This window comes from Pseudophryne corroboree, chromosome 7 (assembly GCF_028390025.1).
Source record: "Pseudophryne corroboree isolate aPseCor3 chromosome 7, aPseCor3.hap2, whole genome shotgun sequence".
NCBI lineage: Eukaryota > Metazoa > Chordata > Amphibia > Anura > Myobatrachidae > Pseudophryne > Pseudophryne corroboree.
In genome coordinates, this window is record NC_086450.1 from 514,916,556 (window position 1) to 514,940,937 (window position 24,382).

Sequence of the window (24,382 nt, forward strand, 5' to 3'; positions counted from 1 at the left end):
CCACAGAGAGAACCTCCAGTACCAACCAACAGATCCTGCCACAGAGAGAACCTTCAGTACCAACCAACTGAGCCCAGCATAGAGAGAACATCTAGTACCAATTAATAGAGCCAACCACAGAGAGGATCCTCTAATACCGACCAACAGATCCTTCCAGCAAAGAGAACCTCTAGTATTAACCAACAGAGCCTGCCACAGAGAGACCCTTTAATACTAGCCAAGAGAACAAATCAAACCTTTAGTATTAAGAAAAAGAAACCTTTAGTATTAACCAACATATCTTCCATGGAGAGAACCTCTAGTACCGACCAATAGCACTTGCCACAGACAGAACCTCTAGTATTGACCAATAAAACTTGCTGCAGAGAAAACCCCTAGTACCAACCAACAGAATCATCCAACACAGAGCACCTCTAGTACTGACAATAGAACCTTCAACAGTGAGAACCTCTAGTACTGACCACTAGAACTTCAAAAGTAAGAACCTCTAGCACCAACCAACAGAACTTTCCACAGGGACAACCTCTAGTACCAACCAATAGAATCTTCCACAAAGGGAACCCATCTCCAGAACCAGACATAGAAAACATCTAGTGCCCATCTCCAGAACCGGGGACAGAGAACATTTACTGCTCATCTCAAGAACCGGGGACAGAGAACATTTACTGCTCATCTCAAGAACTGGGGATAGAGAACATGTACTGCCCATCTCCAGAACCGGGGACAAAGAAGATTTGCTGGCCATCTCCAGAACCGGGAACAGAGAACATTTACTGGCCATCTCCAGAACCGGGAACAGAGAACATCTAGGACCAGTCTGCAGAGTCAGGAGCAGACAGCATGTAGGGACTGATAGGCATGAGAAATGTGATTGTGCTGTGAGATGATTTCTGGTTTATTTGCTGCTGTCATTGAGCAGGAACTAGTAAGTGTTGTGCACCAGTACATGGCGAGGTGACCTGTTACAGCAGATGACGCTGATCCTGAGGTTCTCCCATAACTGTCCAGGAGGCGGAGAGATAAACTGCTCAGCATCTAAGGGCCTAATTCATCTTTGTATGCAATGCCGATGTTCAGGCAACTCCGCGATTATCGGTAGACTGCGCTTGTGCTGTGATCACACTGCGCACGCTCCAAGATACCTTTATGATGCCGCTCGCAGTGAACATTGAAGTGATTGACAGGAAGGGACCGTTTGGCGGAGGTAATGGTGACGGGCAGCAAAACGCAGGCACGTCACAGCGTGTATCAGCCCTGAGCTGCAAACATGTATGTTGAGAAACATGGCGCCAGCGTCACTACTGCCGCCGCCAGTCTGCCTGACCATAGACTCGGGGTGGGGGGGTCCAATGTTCCTCCTCAATACGTTGGTGGTGCGTATGTGTACACAGTTGCGGAGGACTTTCCAATGGCTTCCTTATGTATTCTCTTCTGGGCATCAGCTTCACTTGTCATGAGTAGCAATTCCGTAGCTACATAGGCATGAGGCCCTCTTATCACTCCATGTCACGGCATCATCCAGGTGCATCCCCAACCCCCCCCCCCCCCGTATCATAGCACTGGTCATCCAGGTGCACCCCCTTCCCCGTACCACAGCATGAGTCATCCAGGTGCACCCCCAACCCCCCCCCCACACCCCGTATCATAGCATGAGTCATCCAGGTGCACCCCAGTCCCCCGTATCATGGCATGGGTCATCCAGGTGCACCCCCTTCCCCGTACCACAGCATGAGTCATCCAGGTGCACCCCCTTCCCCGTACCACAGCATGGGTCATCCAGGTGCACCCCCTTCCCCGTACCACAGCATGTGTCATCCAGGTGCACCCCCTTCCCCGTACCACAGCATGGGTCATCCAGGTGCACCCCCTTCCCCGTACCACAGCATGAGTCATCCAGGTGCACCCCCTTCCCCGTACCACAGCATGGGTCATCCAGGTGCACCCCCTTCCCCGTACCACAGCATGGGTCATCCAGGTGCACCCCCTTCCCCGTACCACAGCATGGGTCATCCAGGTGCACCCCCTTCCCCGTACCACAGCATGAGTCATCCAGGTGCACCCCCTTCCCCGTACCACAGCATGAGTCATCCAGGTGCACCCCCTTCCCCGTACCACAGCATGAGTCATCCAGGTGCACCCCCTTCCCCGTACCACAGCATGGGTCATCCAGGTGCACCCCCTTCCCCGTACCACAGCATGAGTCATCCAGGTGCACCCCCTTCCCCGTACCACAGCATGAGTCATCCAGGTGCACCCCCTTCCCCGTACCACAGCATGAGTCATCCAGGTGCACCCCCTTCCCCGTACCACAGCATGAGTCATCCAGGTGCACCCCCTTCCCCGTACCACTGCATGAGTCATCCAGGTGCACCCCCTTCCCCGTACCACAGCATGAGTCATCCAGGTGCACCCCCTTCCCCGTACCACAGCATGAGTCATCCAGGTGCACCCCCTTCCCCGTACCACAGCATGGGTCATCCAGGTGCACCCCCTTCCCCGTACCACAGCATGGGTCATCCAGGTGCACCCCCTTCCCCGTACCACAGCATGAGTCATCCAGGTGCACCCCCTTCCCCGTACCACAGCATGGGTCATCCAGGTGCACCCCCTTCCCCGTACCACAGCATGTGTCATCCAGGTGCACCCCCTTCCCCGTACCACAGCATGAGTCATCCAGGTGCACCCCCTTCCCCGTACCACAGCATGAGTCATCCAGGTGCACCCCCTTCCCCGTACCACAGCATGAGTCATCCAGGTGCACCCCCTTCCCCGTACCACAGCATGAGTCATCCAGGTGCACCCCCTTCCCCGTACCACAGCATGGGTCATCCAGGTGCACCCCCTTCCCCGTACCACAGCATGTGTCATCCAGGTGCACCCCCTTCCCCGTACCACAGCATGTGTCATCCAGGTGCACCCCCTTCCCCGTACCACAGCATGAGTCATCCAGGTGCACCCCCTTCCCCGTACCACAGCATGAGTCATCCAGGTGCACCCCCTTCCCCGTACCACAGCATGAGTCATCCAGGTGCACCCCCTTCCCCGTACCACAGCATGAGTCATCCAGGTGCACCCCCTTCCCCGTACCACAGCATGTGTCATCCAGGTGCACCCCCTTCCCCGTACCACAGCATGAGTCATCCAGGTGCACCCCCTTCCCCGTACCACAGCATGGGTCATCCAGGTGCACCCCCTTCCCCGTACCACAGCATTGGTCATCCAGGTGCACCCCCTTCCCCGTACCACAGCATGGGTCATCCAGGTGCACCCCCTTCCCCGTACCACAGCATGTGTCATCCAGGTGCACCCCCTTCCCCGTACCACAGCATGGGTCATCCAGGTGCACCCCCTTCCCCGTACCACAGCATGGGTCATCCAGGTGCACCCCCTTCCCCGTACCACAGCATGGGTCATCCAGGTGCACCCCCTTCCCCGTACCACAGCATGGGTCATCCAGGTGCACCCCCTTCCCCGTACCACAGCATGGGTCATCCAGGTGCACCCCCTTCCCCGTACCACAGCATGGGTCATCCAGGTGCACCCCCTTCCCCGTACCACAGCATGGGTCATCCAGGTGCACCCCCTTCCCCGTACCACAGCATGGGTCATCCAGGTGCACTCCCTTCCCCGTACCACAGCATGATTCATCCAGGTGCACCCCCTTCCCCGTACCACAGCATGTGTCATCCAGGTGCACCCCAGTCCCCCGTACCACAGCATGGGTCATCCAGGTGCACCCCAGTCCCCCGTACCACAGCATGGGTCATCCAGGTGCACCCCCTTCCCCGTACCACAGCATGGGTCATCCAGGTGCACCCCAGTCCCCCGTACCACAGCATGGGTCATCCAGGTGCACCCCCTTCCCCGTACCACAGCATGGGTCATCCAGGTGCACCCCAGTCCCCCGTACCACAGCATGGGTCATCCAGGTGCACCCCAGTCCCCCGTACCACAGCATGGGTCATCCAGGTGCACCCCAGTCCCCCGTACCACAGCATGGGTCATCCAGGTGCACCCCCTTCCCCGTACCACAGCATGGGTCATCCAGGTGCACCCCCTTCCCCGTACCACAGCATGGGTCATACAGGTGCACCCCCTTCCCCGTACCACAGCATGGGTCATCCAGGTGCACCCCCTTCCCCGTACCACAGCATGTATCATCCAGGTGCACCCCAGTCCCCCGTACCACAGCATGGGTCATCCAGGTGCACCCCCTTCCCCGTACCACAGCATGGGTCATCCAGGTGCACCCCAGTCCCCCGTACCACAGCATGGGTCATCCAGGTGCACCCCCTTCCCCGTACCACAGCATGGGTCATCCAGGTGCACCCCCTTCCCCGTACCACAGCACGGGTCATCCAGGTGCACCCCAGTCCCCCGTACCACAGCATTGGTCGTCCAGGTGCACCCCCCCCCCCCCCGTACCACAGCATGGGTCATCCAGGTGCATCACACCCCCCTCCCGTATCATACCATGGGTCATCCAGGTGTAACTTGCCCCCTTGTGTCGCAGCGTGGGACACCCTGGTGTAATTTGCCCACTTGTGTCGCAGCATGGGTCATCCAGGTGTAATTTGCCTAGCGGGAGTTGCTCCTACGTCTAACATGGCCCTGACATGATACAATGTATAATGTTACTCATGTGTATGGTATGTGCATGCTGAGGATTGTTTTGTCGGACACGTTACATGTAGATTGTATGAATGATCTTTGTGCGGCACAGATACCGTATATAACATTACGGCCACATATTCTCCACATTGCAGGCACACTCCACTGATTGTACGCGATGGTGCTTGGTTCTCCGTTACCCTTAGGATCCAGAACACGGGCGAGGCTGCTCACCGAGTCACGCTGAGGGTCAGCTGTCCACCTGGACTGACTTTCCGTAAAGCCAACCCCACACAGGTACCAGAAGCACATATAGGGTGGTGTCCTTCTTGCATGGAATATTTCTATGGACACCAACCCTTCCTCTCTTTGGGCTTCTCGACAGATCCCGCTGGCATGTGGAGAGTTCAAGGGACAAATCCTCACTTGTAATGTCAGCCACCCCATCCTGAGACGGGCCGCCCGGGTGAGTCTGGGGAATGTGAGGAACATTGGCAGCTTCTCAGAATTTGAGCCCTGTAGATAAGTGATGGACAACAGATGGCCCCTGGGCCACATGCGGCCTTCCAGGTTCTCATGTGTAGTGTCAGCCACCCCATCCTGAGACAGGCCGCCTGGGTGAGTCTGGGGAATGTGAGGAACTTTGGCAGCTTCTCAGAATCAGAGCCCTGTAGATCAGTGATGGACAACAGATGGCCAAAGGGCCACATGCGGCCTTCCAGATTCTCATGTGTAATGTCAGCCACACCATCCCGAGACGGGCCACCCGGGCGAGTCTGGGGAATGTGAGGAACATTGTCAGCTTCTCAGAATCAGAGCCCTGTAGATCAGTGATGGACAACAGATGGCCCCTGGGCCACATATGGCCTTCCCGGTTCTCATGTGTAATGTCAGCCACCCCATCCTGAGACGGGCCGCCCGGGTGAGTCTGGGGAATGTGAGGAACATTGGCAGCTTCTCAGAATCAGAGCCCTGTAGATCAGCAATGGACAACAGATGGCCCCTGGGCCACATGCGGCCTTCCAGGTTCTCATGTGTAGTATCAGCCACCTCATCCTGAGACAGGCCGCCTGGGTGAGTCTGGGGAATGTGAGGAACTTTAGCAGCTTCTCAGAATCAGAGCCCTGTAGATCAGTGATGGACAACAGACGGCCCCTGGGCCACATGCGGCCTTCCAGATTCTCATGTGTAATATCAGCCACCCCATCCTGAGGTAGGCCGCCCGGGTGAGTCTGGGGTATGTGAGGAACATTGGCAGCTTCTCAGAATTTGAGCCCTGTAGATCAGTGATGGGCAACAGATGGCCCTTGGGCCACATGCAGCACTCCAGGTCCTCATGTGTAATGTCAGCCATCCCATCCTGAGAAAGGCCACCCTGGTGAGTCTGGGGAATGTGAGGAACATTGGCAGCTTCTTGGAATCAGAGCCCTGTAGATCAGTGATGGACAACAGATTGCCCCATGGGTCACATGCGGCCCTCCAGGTCCTTAGTTGCAGCCTCCAACTCCTACTTTATGCCGTATGTTTATTATAGCTTTAAAGATTGTTTAGCATGCCAGCTGATGTGTTATTACAGATAGGTATCCCTTTTACTGACTAAATGGGGTAATTTGACTTACTCCTAAGACTAATAGTGATATGTGGCCCTTTTGAGGGTTAGAGGGCACCATATGTGGTCCCTGAAGTGTATCAGGTTGCCCATCACTACTGTAGATGGAAGAAGAGATAAGGGACAGGAAAAATGTGGTTACAGTATGAAGTATGGGATAAGTATTGGGCTGAGGGAGAGAAGGGGAAGGTGACAACAGAGCAGACAAAGACGTAGATACAAGATGAGAGGTGGTTTCCCAATGAATGCTACAGGAGATCCATAACACATCAGGGTAGAGTGAGCTGAGGACCATGAGAAGGTCCAGTGTGAGTGGAGAAGATGGATTAGGCAGGAATATAAAGGTGATAAGATGGAATCTGATTGACGGTTTTATGTTACAGGCCGACATCCAGGTTATGTTTGGAATTGTCCCCAATGTGTCCTGGGCTGACAGTGTGCCCCTGACAGTAAACGTCACCAGGTGAGTCAGAATCTCTACTAGAACCTTCTCAGGATGACTGTTATGTGGTAGATTTGCATCTTCCGCTCTATCTCATTGTCCTACATCCAACCACCCACCCCTCGGATACTCTGAGGACTGTACAGCACACGTATGTACAATATCAGACTATAAAGACTACTCTGTGCAGGTCAGCAATAGGAATAGGGGAAACCCAAAATACACCTGTAAGTGGTCATGATGGTATATTTCTAAGACACCACAAAACCAGAGAATGGGAAACAGACATACAGATCACAGCGGCGATTGATGAATAGGAGCGGGCGTGAGGGGGATTGGGAAAGGCGAGTTTGTGGGATATTCGAATCCATGAGTAGATCCAAAAAGTTTCATAAAACCCTGAATACAGACAATAAAAGTATGGAAAGAATTCATAACACAAATGGTCTATCATAAGTTTCCCATACAGAAGGATCAAATATGGTCTGACCAACATGGCGTCCTGCACTCGCCAGTATACAGAAATCTATTCACCTAATGAAGTGCGAGGATGGCGGGTTTATGTGGGCGCTAACGTCGCCTATAGCTCTCGCACGTTAGCCCGGTTCCTATACGGAGTCCCTTATGTCGCTCAGGAATCCCACTATAGCAAACGCTCCAACAGTACCTTTATTTTAAACATACACTACATGTACAGACAGTAACTACAAACTATATACACTATATAAAGGATTATTAACCACAGTGGCCCTTCGGTAAGAGAAGCAGCGGTCAGTTCCACGGTCACGCTTACCCACGTGACTGCTCTCTGCTGTATCTGTTCTTCCCGCACTCCGGGGCAGAAATAGGCTGGAAATGTATGCTGTCAGGGTCGTTCCCCTGAGATGAGCCACATTTGTGTTGTGACCAGGACCAACGTAAAGTATACCCGCCAACATTTCCCAGGTTAAAACCGGTACGGGGGGCATGGCCACAGGTAAAGGGGGCGGCATAATGAGTGTGGCTGCAGGAAGTCACCAGCGCTGATTAATGCCGTTCCTGGGGGCTGGAGCCAGCCGGCGTTAGCAGGAAAACCGCGGAAGGACGGAGGGAGACGCTTGTGATTGAGCAGTGCTGCAGGAGTCCGTGTCCCCGCAGTGCTTTGTCAGAGACCGGACCATCGCTGCTGCCACTGTACATGGTACAGTCTGTTCTGGCCGGTACAGACCATATAACACCAGTATTATACCTGATGGCACAGTACACTTGGAGAGTGTGTGAACATATAGGCACACTGGGCAGCTGCCCCGGGCCAGCAATTCTAGGGGCCTTCAAGCAGGAGGAGCTTCTTGGGAGGCAGGTAGAGAATGCAGCCTGGCCGCGCTGATTGGGAAATACATAGAGCAATCTCTACCTGTACAGACAGAGAATGGCTGTATGCATGCTGATTGGTGCAATCCTGGAGCTATCCACCAATCAGAGTGCTGACAGCCATTTACTGTATGGAAGCATGTGGACTGACAGCGCAAGACCACAGGAGGGGTACGTTATTTACTTTTCATTTATCCTATTACCCAGGGTCTACAATGCTGTGACATGAAGCAATAATTAATCTGATCTAAGAACAGTCATGTCACAGCCCCGTGCCCACCAGTGTCATTCACCCATGACACTTCTATGTCCACCAGAGCCACTAATATGAGGAACAGGAGACCGGTAGTGTGCCGCGCGCGAGGAGAAGAAAACTTGTATTATTCCTGTTTTTGTCTCTGTAACATTAATATTATATCTTCCGAACAGTGATAATGATGGAAATGAAACTTATAATATGGCGACGAAGGACTTCCCTGTTCTCTATCCGATACGTGTCATTGCTCGGAGGTATGTATATATACATTTATATCTGTAACAATGCCTGCGTATAACTGTACATATGTGTGACTGTGTATGATTACCCGTGCGTGGCTGTACATATGTGTGACTGTGCATGATTACCCGTGCGTGGCTGTACATATGTGTGACTGTGTATGATTACCCGTGCGTGGCTGTACGTATGTGTGACTGTGTATGATTACCCGTGCGTGGCTGTACGTATGTGTGACTGTGCATGTTTACCCGTGCGTGGCTGTACGTATGTGTGACTGTGTATGATTACCCGTGCGTGTCTGTACATATGTGTGACTGTGATTACCCGTGCGTGTCTGTACATATGTGTGACTGTGTATGATTACCCGTGCGTGGCTGTACGTATGTGTGACTGTGTATGATTACCCGTGCTTGTCTGTACGTACGTGTGACTGTGTATGATTACCCGTGCGTGGCTGTACGTATGTGTGACTGTGTATGATTACCCGTGCGTGGCTGTACGTATGTGTGACTGTGTATGATTACCCGTGCGTGGCTGTACGTATGTGTGACTGTGCATGATTACCCGTGCGTGGCTGTACGTATGTGTGACTGTGTATGATTACCCGTGCGTGGCTGTACGTATGTGTGACTGTGCATGATTACCCGTGCGTGGCTGTACATATGTGTGACTGTGTATGATTACCCGTGCGTGGCTGTACGTATGTGTGACTGTGCATGATTACCCGTGCGTGGCTGTACATATGTGTGACTGTGCATGATTACCCGTGCGTGGCTGTACATATGTGTGACTGTGCATGATTACCCGTGCGTGGCTGTACGTATGTGTGACTGTGCATGATTACCCGTGCGTGGCTGTACGTATGTGTGACTGTGTATGATTACCCGTGCGTGGCTGTACGTATGTGTGACTGTGCATGATTACCCGTGCGTGGCTGTACGTATGTGTGACTGTGCATGATTACCCGTGCGTGGCTGTACGTATGTGTGACTGTGCATGATTACCCGTGCGTGGCTGTACGTATGTGTGACTGTGTATGATTACCCGTGCGTGGCTGTACGTATGTGTGACTGTGTATGATTACCCGTGCGTGGCTGTACGTATGTGTGACTGTGTATGATTACCCGTGCGTGGCTGTACGTATGTGTGACTGTGTATGATTACCCGTGCGTGGCTGTACGTATGTGTGACTGTGCATGATTACCCGTGCGTGGCTGTACGTATGTGTGACTGTGCATGATTACCCGTGCGTGGCTGTACGTATGTGTGACTGTGTATGATTACCCGTGCGTGGCTGTACGTATGTGTGACTGTGTATGATTACCCGTGCGTGGCTGTACGTATGTGTGACTGTGTGTGATTACCCGTGCGTGGCTGTACGTATGTGTGACTGTGTATGATTACCCGTGCGTGGCTGTACGTATGTGTGACTGTGTATGATTACCCGTGCGTGGCTGTACATATGTGTGACTGTGTATGATTACCCGTGCGTGGCTGTACATATGTGTGACTTTGTATGATTACCCGTGCGTGGCTGTACATATGTGTGACTGTGCATGATTACCCGTGCGTGGCTGTACATATGTGTGACTGTGTATGATTACCCGTGCGTGGCTGTACATATGTGTGACTGTGTATGATTACCCGTGCGTGGCTGTACATATGTGTGACTGTGTATGATTACCCGTGCGTGGCTGTAAATATGTGTTTCTTATATAGCGCAACATATTCCGTAGCACTTTACAATTGGAAACAACAGTGAAAAAACAAAACTGGTTAATAATAGTCCTAGAGGTACAAATGTGTCCTCCTACATCCATGCTGCAGTCACGATAGACAGCTATTCTACTAGTCATGCCATACCATGACTCGGTAGTGCCAAGCATCTTTATGTGTAACTTTTTACATTTCTCTGACGTCCTAGTGGATGCTGGGAACTCCGTAAGGACCATGGGGAATAGCGGCTCCGCAGGAGACTGGGCACAAAAGTAAAGCTTTAGGACTACCTGGTGTGCACTGGCTCCTCCCCCTATGACCCTCCTCCAAGCCTCAGTTAGATTTTTGTGCCCGGCCGAGAAGGGTGCACACTAGGGGCTCTCCTGAGCTTCTTAGTGAAAGTTTAGTTTTAGGTTTTTTATTTTCAGTGAGACCTGCTGGCAACAGGCTCACTGCATCGAGGGACTAAGGGGAGAAGAAGCGAACCTGCCTGCTTGCAGCCAGCTTGGGCTTCTTAGGCTACTGGACACCATTAGCTCCAGAGGGACCGAACACAGGCCCAGCCTCGGAGTCCGGTCCCAGAGCCGCGCCGCCGGCCCCCTTACAGAGCCAGAAGCAAGAAGAGGTCCGGAAAAATCGGCGGCAGAAGACATCAGTCTTCAACAAGGTAGCGCACAGCACTGCAGCTGTGCGCCATTGTTACTCAGGCACACTTCACACTTCGGTCACTGAGGGTGCAGGGCGCTAGGGCGGGGCGCCCTGAGCAGCAATGTAAACACCTTGGCTGGCGAAAATACACCACATATAACCCCCAGGGCTATATGGATGTATTTTAACCCCTGCCAGAATTCACCAAAAAGCGGGAGAAAAGGCCGCCGAGAAGGGGGCGGAGCCTATCTCCTCAGCACACGGGCGCCATTTTCCATCACAGCTCCGCTGGAAGGACGTCTCCCTGACTCTCCCCTGCAGTCCTGCACTACAAGGGTAAAAAAGAGAGGGGGGCACTAATTTGGCGCAGTTCTAATAATAACAGCAGCTATAAAGGGAAAAGCACGTTTTATAGTGGTATTCCTGTCTATATATAGCGCTCTGGTGTGTGCTGGCATACTCTCCCTCTGTCTCCCCAAAGGGCTAGTGGGGTCCTGTCCTCTATCAGAGCATTCCCTGTGTGTGTGCGGTGTGTCGGTACGATTGTGTCGACATGTTTGAGGAGGAAAATGAGATGGAGGCGGAGCAATTGCCTATTATAGAGTTGTCACCCCCTAGGGAGTCGACACCTGAGTGGCTGAGCTTATGGAAGGAATTGCGTGACAGTGTCAGTTCTTTACGAAAGACAGTTGACGACATGAGGCAGCCGGCTACTCAGCTTGTGCCTGTCCAGGGGTCTCAAACGCCATCAGGGGCTTTAAAACGCCCGTTACCTCAAATGGCAGACACAGACACGGATACTGACTCCAGTGTCGATGATGAGGAGACAAACGTGACTTCCAGTAGGGCCACACGTTACATGATTGAAGCAATGAAAAATGTATTGCATATATCTGATAATACAAGTACCACTAAGAAGGGTATTATGTTGGGTGAGAAAAAACTGCCTGTAGTTTTTCCTGTATCCGAGGAATTAAATGAAGTGTGTGATGAGGCGTGGGTTTCCCCCGATAAAAAACTGATAATTCCTAAAAGGTTATTGGCATCATACCCTTTCCCGCCAGAGGATAGGGCACGTTGGGAAGCACCCCCTAGGGTGGATAAAGCGCTCACACGCTTGTCTAAACAGGTAGCACTACCCTCTCCTGATACGGCCGCCCTAAAGGAACCTGCCGATAGAAAGCAGGAGAATATCCTAAAATGTATATACACTCACATGGGTGTTATACTGCGACCAGCAATCGCCTCAGCCTGGATGTGCAGTGCGGGCGTGGCGTGGTCGGATTCCCTGACTGAAAATATTGATACCCTAGATAGAGACAGTATATTACTGACTATAGAGCATTTGAAAGATGCATTTTTATATATGCGTGATGCACAGAGGGATATTTGCTGAAGGGTTAGCTCTTCTGTCTTTGTAAATATTACTTTTTATATGATCAATTTCCTTATAATAAGTACAGTGTAAAAGTGAATATTTCTACCTCCCTAATGAAGGGTTAAAACATGCTATATGAACTGTTATGTGTTTTGTGCTACCCTGTGCCTGGCTACCTTTATCTCCTCATACAATACCAGGCTTGTATGTGTCTGACTTCTCAAGGACAGTTCTATACCAGATGAAACCTGTTACAGACTTTGATAAATGTTTTGAGAAACTTGTAGAAAACCCATATATGCATATCCTTCCACTGCGGCAGTTCCTAGCCAATCATGTTATGTTAGCCCCTTTTGTGTTCTGTCCAATTAGTTATTGACTTTGGATATACACGCCCTAAATCCTTTCTTTTATATACTTTTGTTAACCTCATAATAAACAGTGTGAATTTTTACTGCTTGTGTTGTGCATGTACCTTGTGGCTAAAAGTTCATACTCCAGACGTCTAAGAGGCCATCACATCGAGGGTTAAAGAATATAAGGGCAAATCCTTTCAGCTGGGGGCTATGTCCGCGATTCAGTGATCGTCCCTGAATGGTAAGATAGAGAATTTATTGTCTGTCTTTGCCATACAGGATTGCGGTCATACACTGAAGCTGAATCCGTGTCAGTGTTCCGGGAACACGTGACAAGGTAATATTTAAGTCCGGGACTTAATATTACGAAGTTTTATGTAAAAGCATAAAACAGGTATCAGGGATACCATAGAATCTTTAATGTCTGGGACTTAAAGATACGTCTGAGAAAGGACCCGGGGTCCAAGCGCAATTCTCCAAAGACGTCAGTATCTGGGATACTTAAAAATAGACCTGGGGTCTATACGTAACGTAGAGAATACCTCGATTTGATCGTCTATATTCTTGTATGTTTGTAGTGAGATAAGTTCTTATATTTGGTCCAGACGGCTGGTAAGTTTTCGTCTGCCAGATATCTTTACTCAAACACTTTTCTTGCTTCCTGTCTAAAACGCTGTATTTTTCTGACATCTTGTACGAATGGTAAGTATCGTACCCGTCAAAAGATTTCATGTTCTCACTATACAGATAATATTGTGATATTGTCAATGACTAATTAACTGGTTAGCTGATGCATGTATAGTAGAGTTGTAAATTTTAGATATTTTCCTTTAAAGTTGTACTGTTGATTTATATTACTGTCTGACAATGGGCTCTAGTCAGAGTAAAAAAACCTGCATATTCCCCGCCCCTCCCTGGTGAGACATGCAAGATGTATGTCGCCCGCAACTCTACCTCAGAGTATTACTTAGTTAACCCATGGGTGGATAATTTAGCGGGATGGATAGAGAAAGCAGGACAGGACCCATTCCTACGGGAAGGCAGTAATTACCCTTTCTATATGGAGATTTAAGAAAAAATGTCAGTTTCCAACAGCACAGAAGGGAGGCAGTGAGAAACTGTATCCCTCTCCCTCCCCCTTGCATTCCAATGTATCCTGCGCTCAGAGACACAAATCTCTTGGCAGCAGTAACCCTTTCACACTAGATGGGATCGCCTCCAACTCCACTGCTGGAGGGTGCGTCCACTAGCTCTATCCCTAGCACCAATAACCCAGAGTTTAGATAATAGTAAAACACTGTCCCAAGCCCACTATTACCCTCGATGGCTGTATATCTTATTTGCGCAAAGCTTGCAAAGGACGCAGCTATACACATATGAAGGAGGTCTTTAAAACCCGTGCTCCTTTGCCTGTGCTTTTTTGCCTGTCGCTGTAGCTTGTAAACAGAAACCTTCATAGTCTGTTACTGCGTTTTGGAAAAGGTTTAAGGACTGCTGGACAGATGACGCTGGCTTACCTTTGCTTAACTCAGAAAGCTTACTCATTTCCCCACCCACTCATAACTATCAGAACTCCAGACGCTTTGACAGACAGAACCAACCCCGCAGTCAGGGAAGATTCCAAAGACCCCGCGCACTGACGGGGCCCGGAGGAGGGTATCCCAGCCTTTATTCAACTCTCCCGTCATAGTAAAGATTCACCTCTGCTGCCACTTATTATAAATGGAAGTAAAATTCCCTTTTTAGTGGACAGCGGTGCAACAACCAGTGTTTTGTGTTCTGACCTATGCAGTATCCCCTCTCACCAGAAAAGATAGAAGGTCTCCGCCCCGTGATACAGCAATTCTTACAACAGGGTATTCTCAGACATATTGTATCACCATACTGTACTCCTGTGAACCCTGTTGCCAAAGCTGATGGCAGTATAAGATTTGTACAGGATCTCAGAGCGATCAATCAGCTAATTGTCCCAATTGCACCAATTGTTCCAGATGTAAACTCACTCATTTCTGCAATCCCTGCAGATGCTGCGTTCTTCTCTGTAATTGATTTGAAGAATGCCTTTTTTCAGCATACCTGTAGATTCACAGACACAATTACTTTTTGCCTTTTCTTTTGAGGGTAAACAACTTACCTGGTGCAGATTATTGACGCACCTGTTGTCTCCAGGCCACATTGAGGCCCTGGCAACCTCACCATGGTTCAGTCCTGCTACAGTATGCAGATGATCTGCTGCTCTGTAGTCAAACTGAGGAGGCCTGCCGAGAGGATGGTGTTTCATTACTAAACTGGCTTTGTGAATGTGGACACAAGGTGTCCAAAATAAAAATGCAATGGTGTAAAAAGCATGTTGATTACTTAGGTTTTGTGCTCACTCAGGGAGAGAGGAAAGTCAGTCCACAACGCATACAGTCTGTATTGGGCCTGGTCACCCCAACTACCCAGAGGGAACTACTGTCCTTCCTGGGTATGGTAAATTACTGCAGACAGTGGATATCTGATTGCTCTTATTATGATAACATTTTGAGACAAGCCACACTGAAGGACAAACCTAAAACTGTACAATGGTCACAAGAAATGTTAACTGCATATGAAAGTTTAAAATGTATGTTGATGAAAAGTCCGGCACTTGGCCTCCCCAATTATGTACTACCTTTCCATCTATATGCAAGGGACAATTGTAAAACCATGGCGGGGGTGCTCACACAGTTTCATGGAGGGAAGTTGCGCCCCGTGGCATTTTTTTCCAAAGTCATGCCAGTGTCTGTGCAAGGTATGCCTGCCTGCCTCAGGGCTTTGGCAGCCTGTGCAATGGTTGCAGAAATGGCCACTACCCTCACTTTAGGCCACATCACAGTACTCCACACCACACATGATGTCCTGGCAATACTTAAAGGCTTACACACACAGCACATGTCAGCACAACGCCTTAGTGGATATGAAGTACTCCTTTTGAGTAACCCTACCCTTACCATCAAGTACACTGCTAGTTCTTCTGGCCCTGCACCCATTCTCAATGCCCTTTTAGGCTTGAAAGGTCCCGAGGATGAACCACCCGACCTACATGACTGTGCTGCTTCCATTGAAGCTGAAACTTCTCCCAGACTTGACATGTCTCCCGTTCCCATACCAGGCGCAGACATAGTTTTTGTTGACGGCTCCTGTAGTGGGCCCAATGACAATACATACCAGGCTGGCTATGCCATTGTCACCCTCCCTGATACTGTGTTGGAAACCCTACCAATACCTTATCAGTCCGCGCAAGCTGCAGAACTCATTGCACTCACTAGAGCATGTCCCTCCCTTGACAGCGTCCATCTGCTCACTCAACTTCAAGCTGCTGCGACTAATACTGATCTCTCCGACTGGACTTACCCAATTCTGCAGAAAAAATCCTAAATCAGGATTAATCTGCAAAGAGGGGAAACCCTGTATACCCCAGTCCAGTGCCCCTTTGCTCGTTGCCCAGTGCCGTGGTGTTGGTCACCGTGGTGAAGCCACAACACTCCTCCTACTAACCAATGATTTTTATGTTACTAATGCCAAATCACTTGTGGACCAGTATGTTAGCAGATGCATCACTTGCCTCAGGAACAACCCTAATAAAGCTAAACACCAGCATCTTGAATACCCCACAGAAAACTCTAGGATACTCACCCTTTGAAATACTAATGGGTAGACCCTTTTCCTACACCCTGGGCTAAGAAACCACTAGTAATACAGGAAGGAGATCTAGAACTCATCAGAGAAGAGTATGTCAGGTCCCTGATAACAAAACTGAATGAAATTGAACATGAGGTTGTTTGTAAAAACCCTTTGAATCCACAGGAACCTACACACCCCTTTAAAGTCAGAGACAGAGTCGTGGTGAAGGTGCTCCCCAGGAACAAGAGCCCAGGAGACTTCACCTATGGTCCAGAGACAGAGGTCGTAGCAGTTACCCGAACAGCAGTCCTGACAGAGGAAAGTCCTACCTGGATCCATGCATCCCGAGTAAAAAAGGTTCCTAGACCAGACCTAGAGAGGGAAGCAAGTGATTCCAGTGAGGTACGAACCGGGGCAGACAGCCCTGACCTCCCACCTAGCGAAGAAAGAAGAACAGAAGAAGATGAGGAACCTGTCCCCTATCTCTATCCTGGGGACTATCTCGATAGCCCTACTGGCCCTCATTCACCTCACAATATGTGAAGTCGACATCACACAAACAGATGGGGTCCCCACCTTGTGGTACAATTCCTCCAATACACACGTAGCCACATACATCCTTGATTATTTCATGTTCCCTAAACTTGCTGACAACAAACACAATAAAAGCAACTGTTATGTCTGTGGCAAATCTAGGCCCCACCTAGGTACAGTGCCCCTTAATATACCCCTAGAACAGGAAAATTGTTTTTTCAGCCTTTTTAATGACACCAAAACAAATGACAGTCAGTGCGAAATGTGGAAAAGGGAATATCCCATATTGTCAAAAAATCCCAACCCAGGAAGCACCATAACCATATATCCTGGAAACTATACCTGTTATACATCTAACACCACCACAGGGAGAAATTTAAAAACCTTCCCACCAGGGTATTGTGCAAATAAGCATATTCATACTTGTAACTTTAATTCTTGTAGGCATTATAGTTTATTGTGTAATTCCCTGTGGAAAGAAACTTACCTCCAAAGGCATTGATAAGGCCCTGATGTACTATGATATAACCACCAGTCCTGTCACCTCCTCTGATAGTAAGGGACCCGACGATTATGTCCAATATCTCAAGAACTGGAGGAACAAGAAAGGAGCCTCACTCAAGAATCATGTCATATAATAATCATGATTCTAAGAGGGGATTGAAGGGTTAGCTCTTCTGTCTTTGTAAATATTACTTTTTATATGATCAATTTCCTTATAATAAGTACAGTGTAAAAGTGAATATTTCTACCTCCCTAATGAAGGGTTAAAACATGCTATATGAACTGTTATGTGTTTTGTGCTACCCTGTGCCTGGCTACCTTTATCTCCTCATACAATACCAGGCTTGTATGTGTCTGACTTCTCAAGGACAGTTCTATACCAGATGAAACCTGTTACAGACTTTGATAAATGTTTTGAGAAACTTGTAGAAAACCCATATATGCATATCCTTCCACTGCGGCAGTTCCTAGCCAATCATGTTATGTTAGCCCCTTTTGTGTTCTGTCCAATTAGTTATTGACTTTGGATATACACGCCCTAAATCCTTTCTTTTATATACTTTTGTTAACCTCATAATAAACAGTGTGAATTTTTACTGCTTGTGTTGTGCATGTACCTTGTGGCTAAAAGTTCATACTCCAGACGTCTAAGAGGCCATCACATCGAGGGTTAAAGAATATAAGGGCAAATCCTTTCATTTGCCGACTGGCATCAAGAGTTAGCGCGCTGTCCATTTCTGCAAGAAGAGGTTTAGGACGCGGCAGTGGTCAGGTGATGCGGATTCTAAAAGGCACATGGAAGTATTGCCTTATAAGGGGGAGGAGTTATTTGGGGTAGGTCTATCAGACCTGGTAGCCACAGCAACTGCTGGAAAATCCACATTTTTACCCCAGGTAGCTTCTCAACCTAAGAAGACGCCGTATTATCAGGCGCAGTCCTTTCGGCCCCATAAGGGAAAGCGGGCAAAAGGCGCCTCATTTCTGCCCCGTGGCAGAGGGAGAGGAAAAAGGCTGCAGCAAACAGCCAGTTCCCAGGAACAAAAGCCCTCTCCCGCCTCCGCAAAGTCCTCAGCATGACGCTGGGGCTTTACAAGCGGACTCAGGCACGGTGGGGGCCCGTCTCAAGAAGTTCAGTGCGCAGTGGGCCCACTCGCAAGTGGACCCCTGGATCCTTCAGGTGGGGTCCTGGGAAAGATGGTGGCTTCTTACGAAGCAATCCCATTCGGCAGATTCCACGCAAGAACCTTTCAGTGGGATCTGCTAGACTAGTGGTCCGGGTCGCATCTTCAGATGCATCAGCGGATAATCTTGTCACCAAGGACAAGGGTGTCTCTCCTGTGGTGGTTGCAGAGTGCTCATCTTCTAGAGGGCCGCAGATTCGGCATTCAGGACTGGGTCCTGGTGACCACGGATGCCAGCCTGAGAGGCTGGGGAGCAGTCACACAGGGAAGAAATTTCCAGGGCTTGTGGTCAAGCCTGGAGACATCACTTCACATAAATATCCTGGAGCTAAGGGCCATCTACAATGCTCTAAGCCTACCAAGACCTCTGCTTCAAGGTCAGCCGGTGCTGATCCAGTCAGACAACATCACGGCAGTCGCCCACGTAAACAGACAGGGCGGCACAAGAAGCAGGAGGGCAGTGGCAGAAGCTGCAAGGATTCTTCGCTGGGCGGAAAATCATGTGATAGCACTGTCAGCAGTGTTCATTCCGGGAGTGGACAACTGGGAAGCAGACTTCCTCAGCAGACACGACCTCCACCCGGGAGAGTGGGGACTTCACCCAGAAGTCTTCCACATGATTGTGAACCGTTGGGAAAAACCAAAGGTGGACATGATGGCGTCCCGCCTCAACAAAAAACTAGACAGGTATTGCGCCAGGTCAAGGGACCCTCAGGCAATAGCTGTGGACGCTCTGGTAACACCGTGGGTGTACCAGTCAGTGTATGTGTTCCCTCCTCTGCCTCTCATACCCAAGGTACTGAGAATCATAAGAAGGAGAGGAGTAAGGACTATACTCGTGGCTCCGGATTGGCCAAGAAGGACTTGGTACCCGGAACTTCAAGAGATGCTCACAGAGGAACCGTGGCCTCTACCTCTAAGAAGGGATCTGCTCCAGCAGGGACCCTGTCTGTTCCAAGACTTACCGCGGCTGTGTTTGACGGCATGGCGGTTGAACGCCGGATCCTGAAGGAAAAAGGCATTCCGGATGAAGTCATCCCTACCCTGATCAAAGCCAGGAAGGATGTAACCGCACAACATTATCACCGTATTTGGCGTAAATATGTTGCGTGGTGCGAGGCCAGGAAGGCCCCTACAGAGGAATTTCAACTGGGTCGTTTCCTGCATTTCCTGCAAACAGGACTGTCTATGGGCCTAAAATTAGGGTCCATTAAGGTTCAAATTTCGGCCCTGTCGATTTTCTTCCAGAAAGAACTGGCTTCAGTTCCTGAAGTTCAGACGTTTGTCAAGGGGGTACTGCATATACAACCTCCTTTTGTGCCTCCAGTGGCACCTTGGGATCTCAATGTAGTTTTGGGGTTCCTAAAATCACATTGGTTTGAACCACTCACCACTGTGGACTTAAAATATCTCACATGGAAAGTGGTAATGCTGTTGGCCCTGGCTTCAGCCAGGCGTGTCTCAGAATTGGCGGCTTTATCCTATAAAAGCCCTTACCTAATTTTTCATACGGACAGGGCAGAATTGAGGACTCGTCCTCAATTTATCCCTAAGGTGGTTTCAGCGTTTCACCTGAACCAGCCTATTGTGGTACCTGCGGCTACTAGGGACTTGGAGGACTCCAAGTTGCTGGACGTAGTCAGGGCCCTGAAAATATATGTTTCCAGGACGGCTGGAGTCAGGAAATCTGACTTGCTGTTTATCCTGTATGCACCCAACAAGCTGGGTGCTCCTGCTTCTAAGCAGACTATTGCTCGTTGGATTTGTAGTACAATTCAGCTTGCACATTCTGTGGCAGGCCTGCCACAGCCAAAATCTGTGAAAGCCCATTCCACAAGGAAGGTGGGCTCATCTTGGGCGGCTGCCCGAGGGGTCTCGGCGTTACAACTTTGCCGAGCAGCTACTTGGTCAGGGGCAAACACGTTTGCTAAATTCTACAAATTTGATACCCTGGCTGAGGAGGACCTGGAGTTCTCTCATTCGGTGCTGCAGAGTCATCCGCACTCTCCCGCCCGTTTGGGAGCTTTGGTATAATCCCCATGGTCCTTACGGAGTTCCCAGCATCCACTAGGACGTCAGAGAAAATAAGAATTTACTTACCGATAATTCTATTTCTCGTAGTCCGTAGTGGATGCTAGGCGCCCATCCCAAGTGCGGATTGTCTGCAATACTTGTACATAGTTATTGTTACAAAAATCGGGTTATTATTGTTGTGAGCCATCTTTCCAAAGGCTCCTCTGTTATCATGCTGTTAACTGGGTTCAGATCACAGGTTATACGGTGTGATTGGTGTGGCTGGTATGAGTCTTACCCGGGATTCAAAATCCTTCCTTATTGTGTACGCTCGTCCGGGCACAGTATCCTAACTGAGGCTTGGAGGAGGGTCATAGGGGGAGGAGCCAGTGCACACCAGGTAGTCCTAAAGCTTTACTTTTGTGCCCAGTCTCCTGCGGAGCCGCTATTCCCTATGGTCCTTACGGAGTTCCCAGCATCCACTACGGACTACGAGAAATATAATTATCGGTAAGTAAATTCTTATTTTTAAATGCGTCTAAGTTGCATTGCTATGTACTGTACATTAAATGCATAAGCAGCTTATGCTGAGAACAATGATATGTGACATGCCTATATTCTGTGTAAAACTGCGGCTGTGTCTGTATACATAATGCTACATTACAGTGTCAGTAATAGGCTATGCGGCATATGCCTATATTCTGTGTGTGACCGCAGCTGTATCTGCATACGGAATGTTACGTTACAGTGACAGCAATAGGATATGCAGCATGTCTATATTCTGTGCGTGACTGCGGCTGTATCTGCATACGTAATGCTACGTTACAGTGTCAGTAGTAGGATATGCGGCATGCCTATATTCTGTGCGTGACTGCGGCTGTATCTGCATACGTAATGCTACGTTACAGTGTCAGTAACAGGATATGCTGCATGCCTATATTCTGTGTGTGACCGCAGCTGTATCTGCTTACGTAATGCTACGTTACAGTGTCAGTAGTAGGATATGCGGCATGCCTATATTCTGTGCGTGACTGCGGCTGTATCTGCATACGTAATGCTACGTTACAGTGTCAGTAACAGGATATGCTGCATGCCTATATTCTGTGTGTGACCGCAGCTGTATCTGCTTACGTAATGCTACGTTACAGTGTCAGTAATAGGATATGCGGAATGCATATGTTCTGTGTGTGACCGCTGCTGTATTTGCATACGGAATGTTACGTTAGTGACAGCAATAGGATATGCAGCAATCCTATATTCTGCAGGCTGAGCCTCTGAGCTCTGTATCTCCTGCACAGTGACAGTGACCTCTTCCTAGCCACCCTCTCATACAGCCAGGTGTATGCAGAGCCCCTGATATGGTGACTGGTGCATCTTAACCCGAGTCTCAGCCACTGAGCTCTGTAATAGGGTGTTATTTGAAATAAGGGGTCTGTCATCCATAAAAGCTGAATAGAAAACTACTGAGGTCAATATATTTCATCTGGGTGAACTTGGCGCTTCCACAGCACATGGGTTGAATATGCAAGCAGTATTTTTCCTTTTTTTTTTTTGTTATTGTTAATCTGCAGATAATTTGAGTTTGAAATTGTCCTGTCAGTGCCTAATGGTGTGCAACAAAAATACTGGGGTAGATTTACTAAGACGCGAGTTTTTTTTTAGAACTGATGATGTTGCTCATAGCAACCAATCAGATTCTACTTAACATTTATCTAGCTGCTTCTAGAAGATAATAGATAGAAACTGCTTGGTTGCTATGGGCAACATCACCAGTTCTAAAAAAAAAAAACTCCCACCTTAGTAAATTTACCCCTCTGTCTGCAACAGTTCATGTACAGTGTCATTTATAATACAGATAAATCTAATTAATTTATATGGTGAGGAAATACTTTTGCAAGCCACTGTATGTTTACATATATCCTCTCTCACTCTCTGTCTATCTAATATCTATCTATCTATCTATCTATCTATCTATCTATCTATCTATCTATCTATCTATCTATCTATCTATCGATCTATTTATATATCGGTCTATTTATATATCGGTCAGGATCCATCACATGATCAGATCCCAGAATATGATATTTCTCCTATTGTGTGTGATATAAGATGTTATTTCCTGTGTGAACTGCCTGTCATACTCCCCTGCTACTGTAGGTTGTAAATACTGTGGACATAACCCCAGAGGTGCAGGAGGTTATCACTGAGCGCATTTCACCAGGTCACTATGTCCTGGGGTCATAAATGTGTTTTTAGCAGTGACAAGATCAAAACCCAGCAATAAAGTGGGAGAAGAAATGTATGTCCGAGTTTTTGGTCTCTCATCCTATCATAAATGTTGGGGGGACGGAAGACGCCGTCATTCAGCTCTCATCTTCAAACAAACTGGTCACTTAGGCCATAAAGCAAAGAGGCATGGAGGTCCATGTGGGCTAATACCCCTCCCCTAACTCTTGCAAAACAACTAGGTGCAGAGGGAGTATGATACCTTAAGGTCAGTGTCCAGCAATCCAACATTGAGCTGCTTAAAAATCCCAAAGGTGGAGGAAAGTGAGTGCAGCTGAGGGTATAACTATCCCTTCCACTGTACAATGTGTTGTTCATTCTCATGGGATGTAGCTGTAGCTAGAAGTGAACCGATAAACTCACCTGTGTCATCCCCACAGCCTGGCCCTAGCTGTGTGTGTAAATTTAGGCTTCTGAATTATTATCTCCTTTTATTTTTGTTTGAGATTGTACTGTACTCTGTATTTTTAAAAATATTCTTAATAATCTTTGTAACACTTTTTGTAACTAAAGCTTTGAAGTATTCTTGGAATTTAAATTACAATTTCTAGTTGTGATTCTGTGCTTCTTAAAACCCAAGGCCTCGTGTGACCCACGTCTACCTATTTTTTCTAAGGCTACCTTGCGTTTAGATGCTAAATCCCTCTTGCTGGTGGCAGTGAATGTGTTTGTATAACCCTGTGTGTCCAAAGTGACCCCCACGTCACAGATGGCGATTCTCAGATTGGCGTGTTTGGAGAAGTCACCAGCAGCCACATGACACTATCTATCTATCTATCTATCTATCTATCTATCTATCTATCTATCTATCTATCTATCTATCTATCTATCTATCTATCTATCTATCTATCTATCTCTAGTGTGTGTGTTTGTATCTGTTGTAAATGTATGTATCTAGGTCATTGGTACGGCCTCATCTAGAATACTGTATTCAGTTCTGGAGGCCATATCTTCAAAAGGATATTAATATATTAGAGACTGTACAGAGAAGGGCAACTAAAATGGTGCATGGCCTACATCACAAAACATACCCAGAAAGACTAAGAAATCTCAATATGTATAGTTTGGAGCAGAGAAGGGAAAGGAGGGACATGATAGAAATTTTCAAATATATCAAGGGTTTTAACAAAGTCCAGGAGGGAAACATTCTTCAAATGAAGAGAAGCAATAGGACACGAGGACATGCACTGAGACTGGAGGGGGGGAGGTTCAGGGGAAATTTGCAGAAAAATTATTTCACAGAAAGGGTAGTGGACAAGTGGAATAGCCTCCCATCAGAGGTGGTAGAGGCTAAGACAGTAGAGCAATTTAAACATGCATGGGATAGACATAAGGATATCCTTACAAAGAAATAAGGATCAAATAAGGTTAGAGATAAAAATATGGTAAAAAAAAGGGGCAGACTAGATGGGCCAAGTGGTTCTTATCTGCCGACAAATTCTATGTTTCTATGTATAATATTATGTCATTATCTCATGTATCTTTCCCATCTCCTCAGTCTGGAGACATCGGTAAAATATGCTGAATTCATCAACCGAGACGAGAAGAGATCCATGTCGCACGGATATCAGGTGCCTCTCACCTCATAGTTACACAGTGATAGTCCTCCTGCA

General features: G+C 48.5%; 1 protein-coding gene across 1 annotated transcript in view; it reads left to right on the forward strand.

Annotated features, from left to right (window-relative positions):
* The window catches only part of ITGAL (integrin subunit alpha L), a 306,572-nt gene that overhangs the window by 183,642 nt on the left and 98,548 nt on the right, over window positions 1-24,382 (forward strand). The window contains exons 24-28 of the mRNA XM_063933029.1: window positions 4,767-4,908; window positions 4,997-5,077; window positions 6,604-6,683; window positions 8,442-8,522; window positions 24,268-24,340. Coding sequence (XP_063789099.1) covers window positions 4,767-4,908; window positions 4,997-5,077; window positions 6,604-6,683; window positions 8,442-8,522; window positions 24,268-24,340 — 457 coding nt within the window. The remainder of the gene's footprint in view (window positions 1-4,766; window positions 4,909-4,996; window positions 5,078-6,603; window positions 6,684-8,441; window positions 8,523-24,267; window positions 24,341-24,382) is intronic.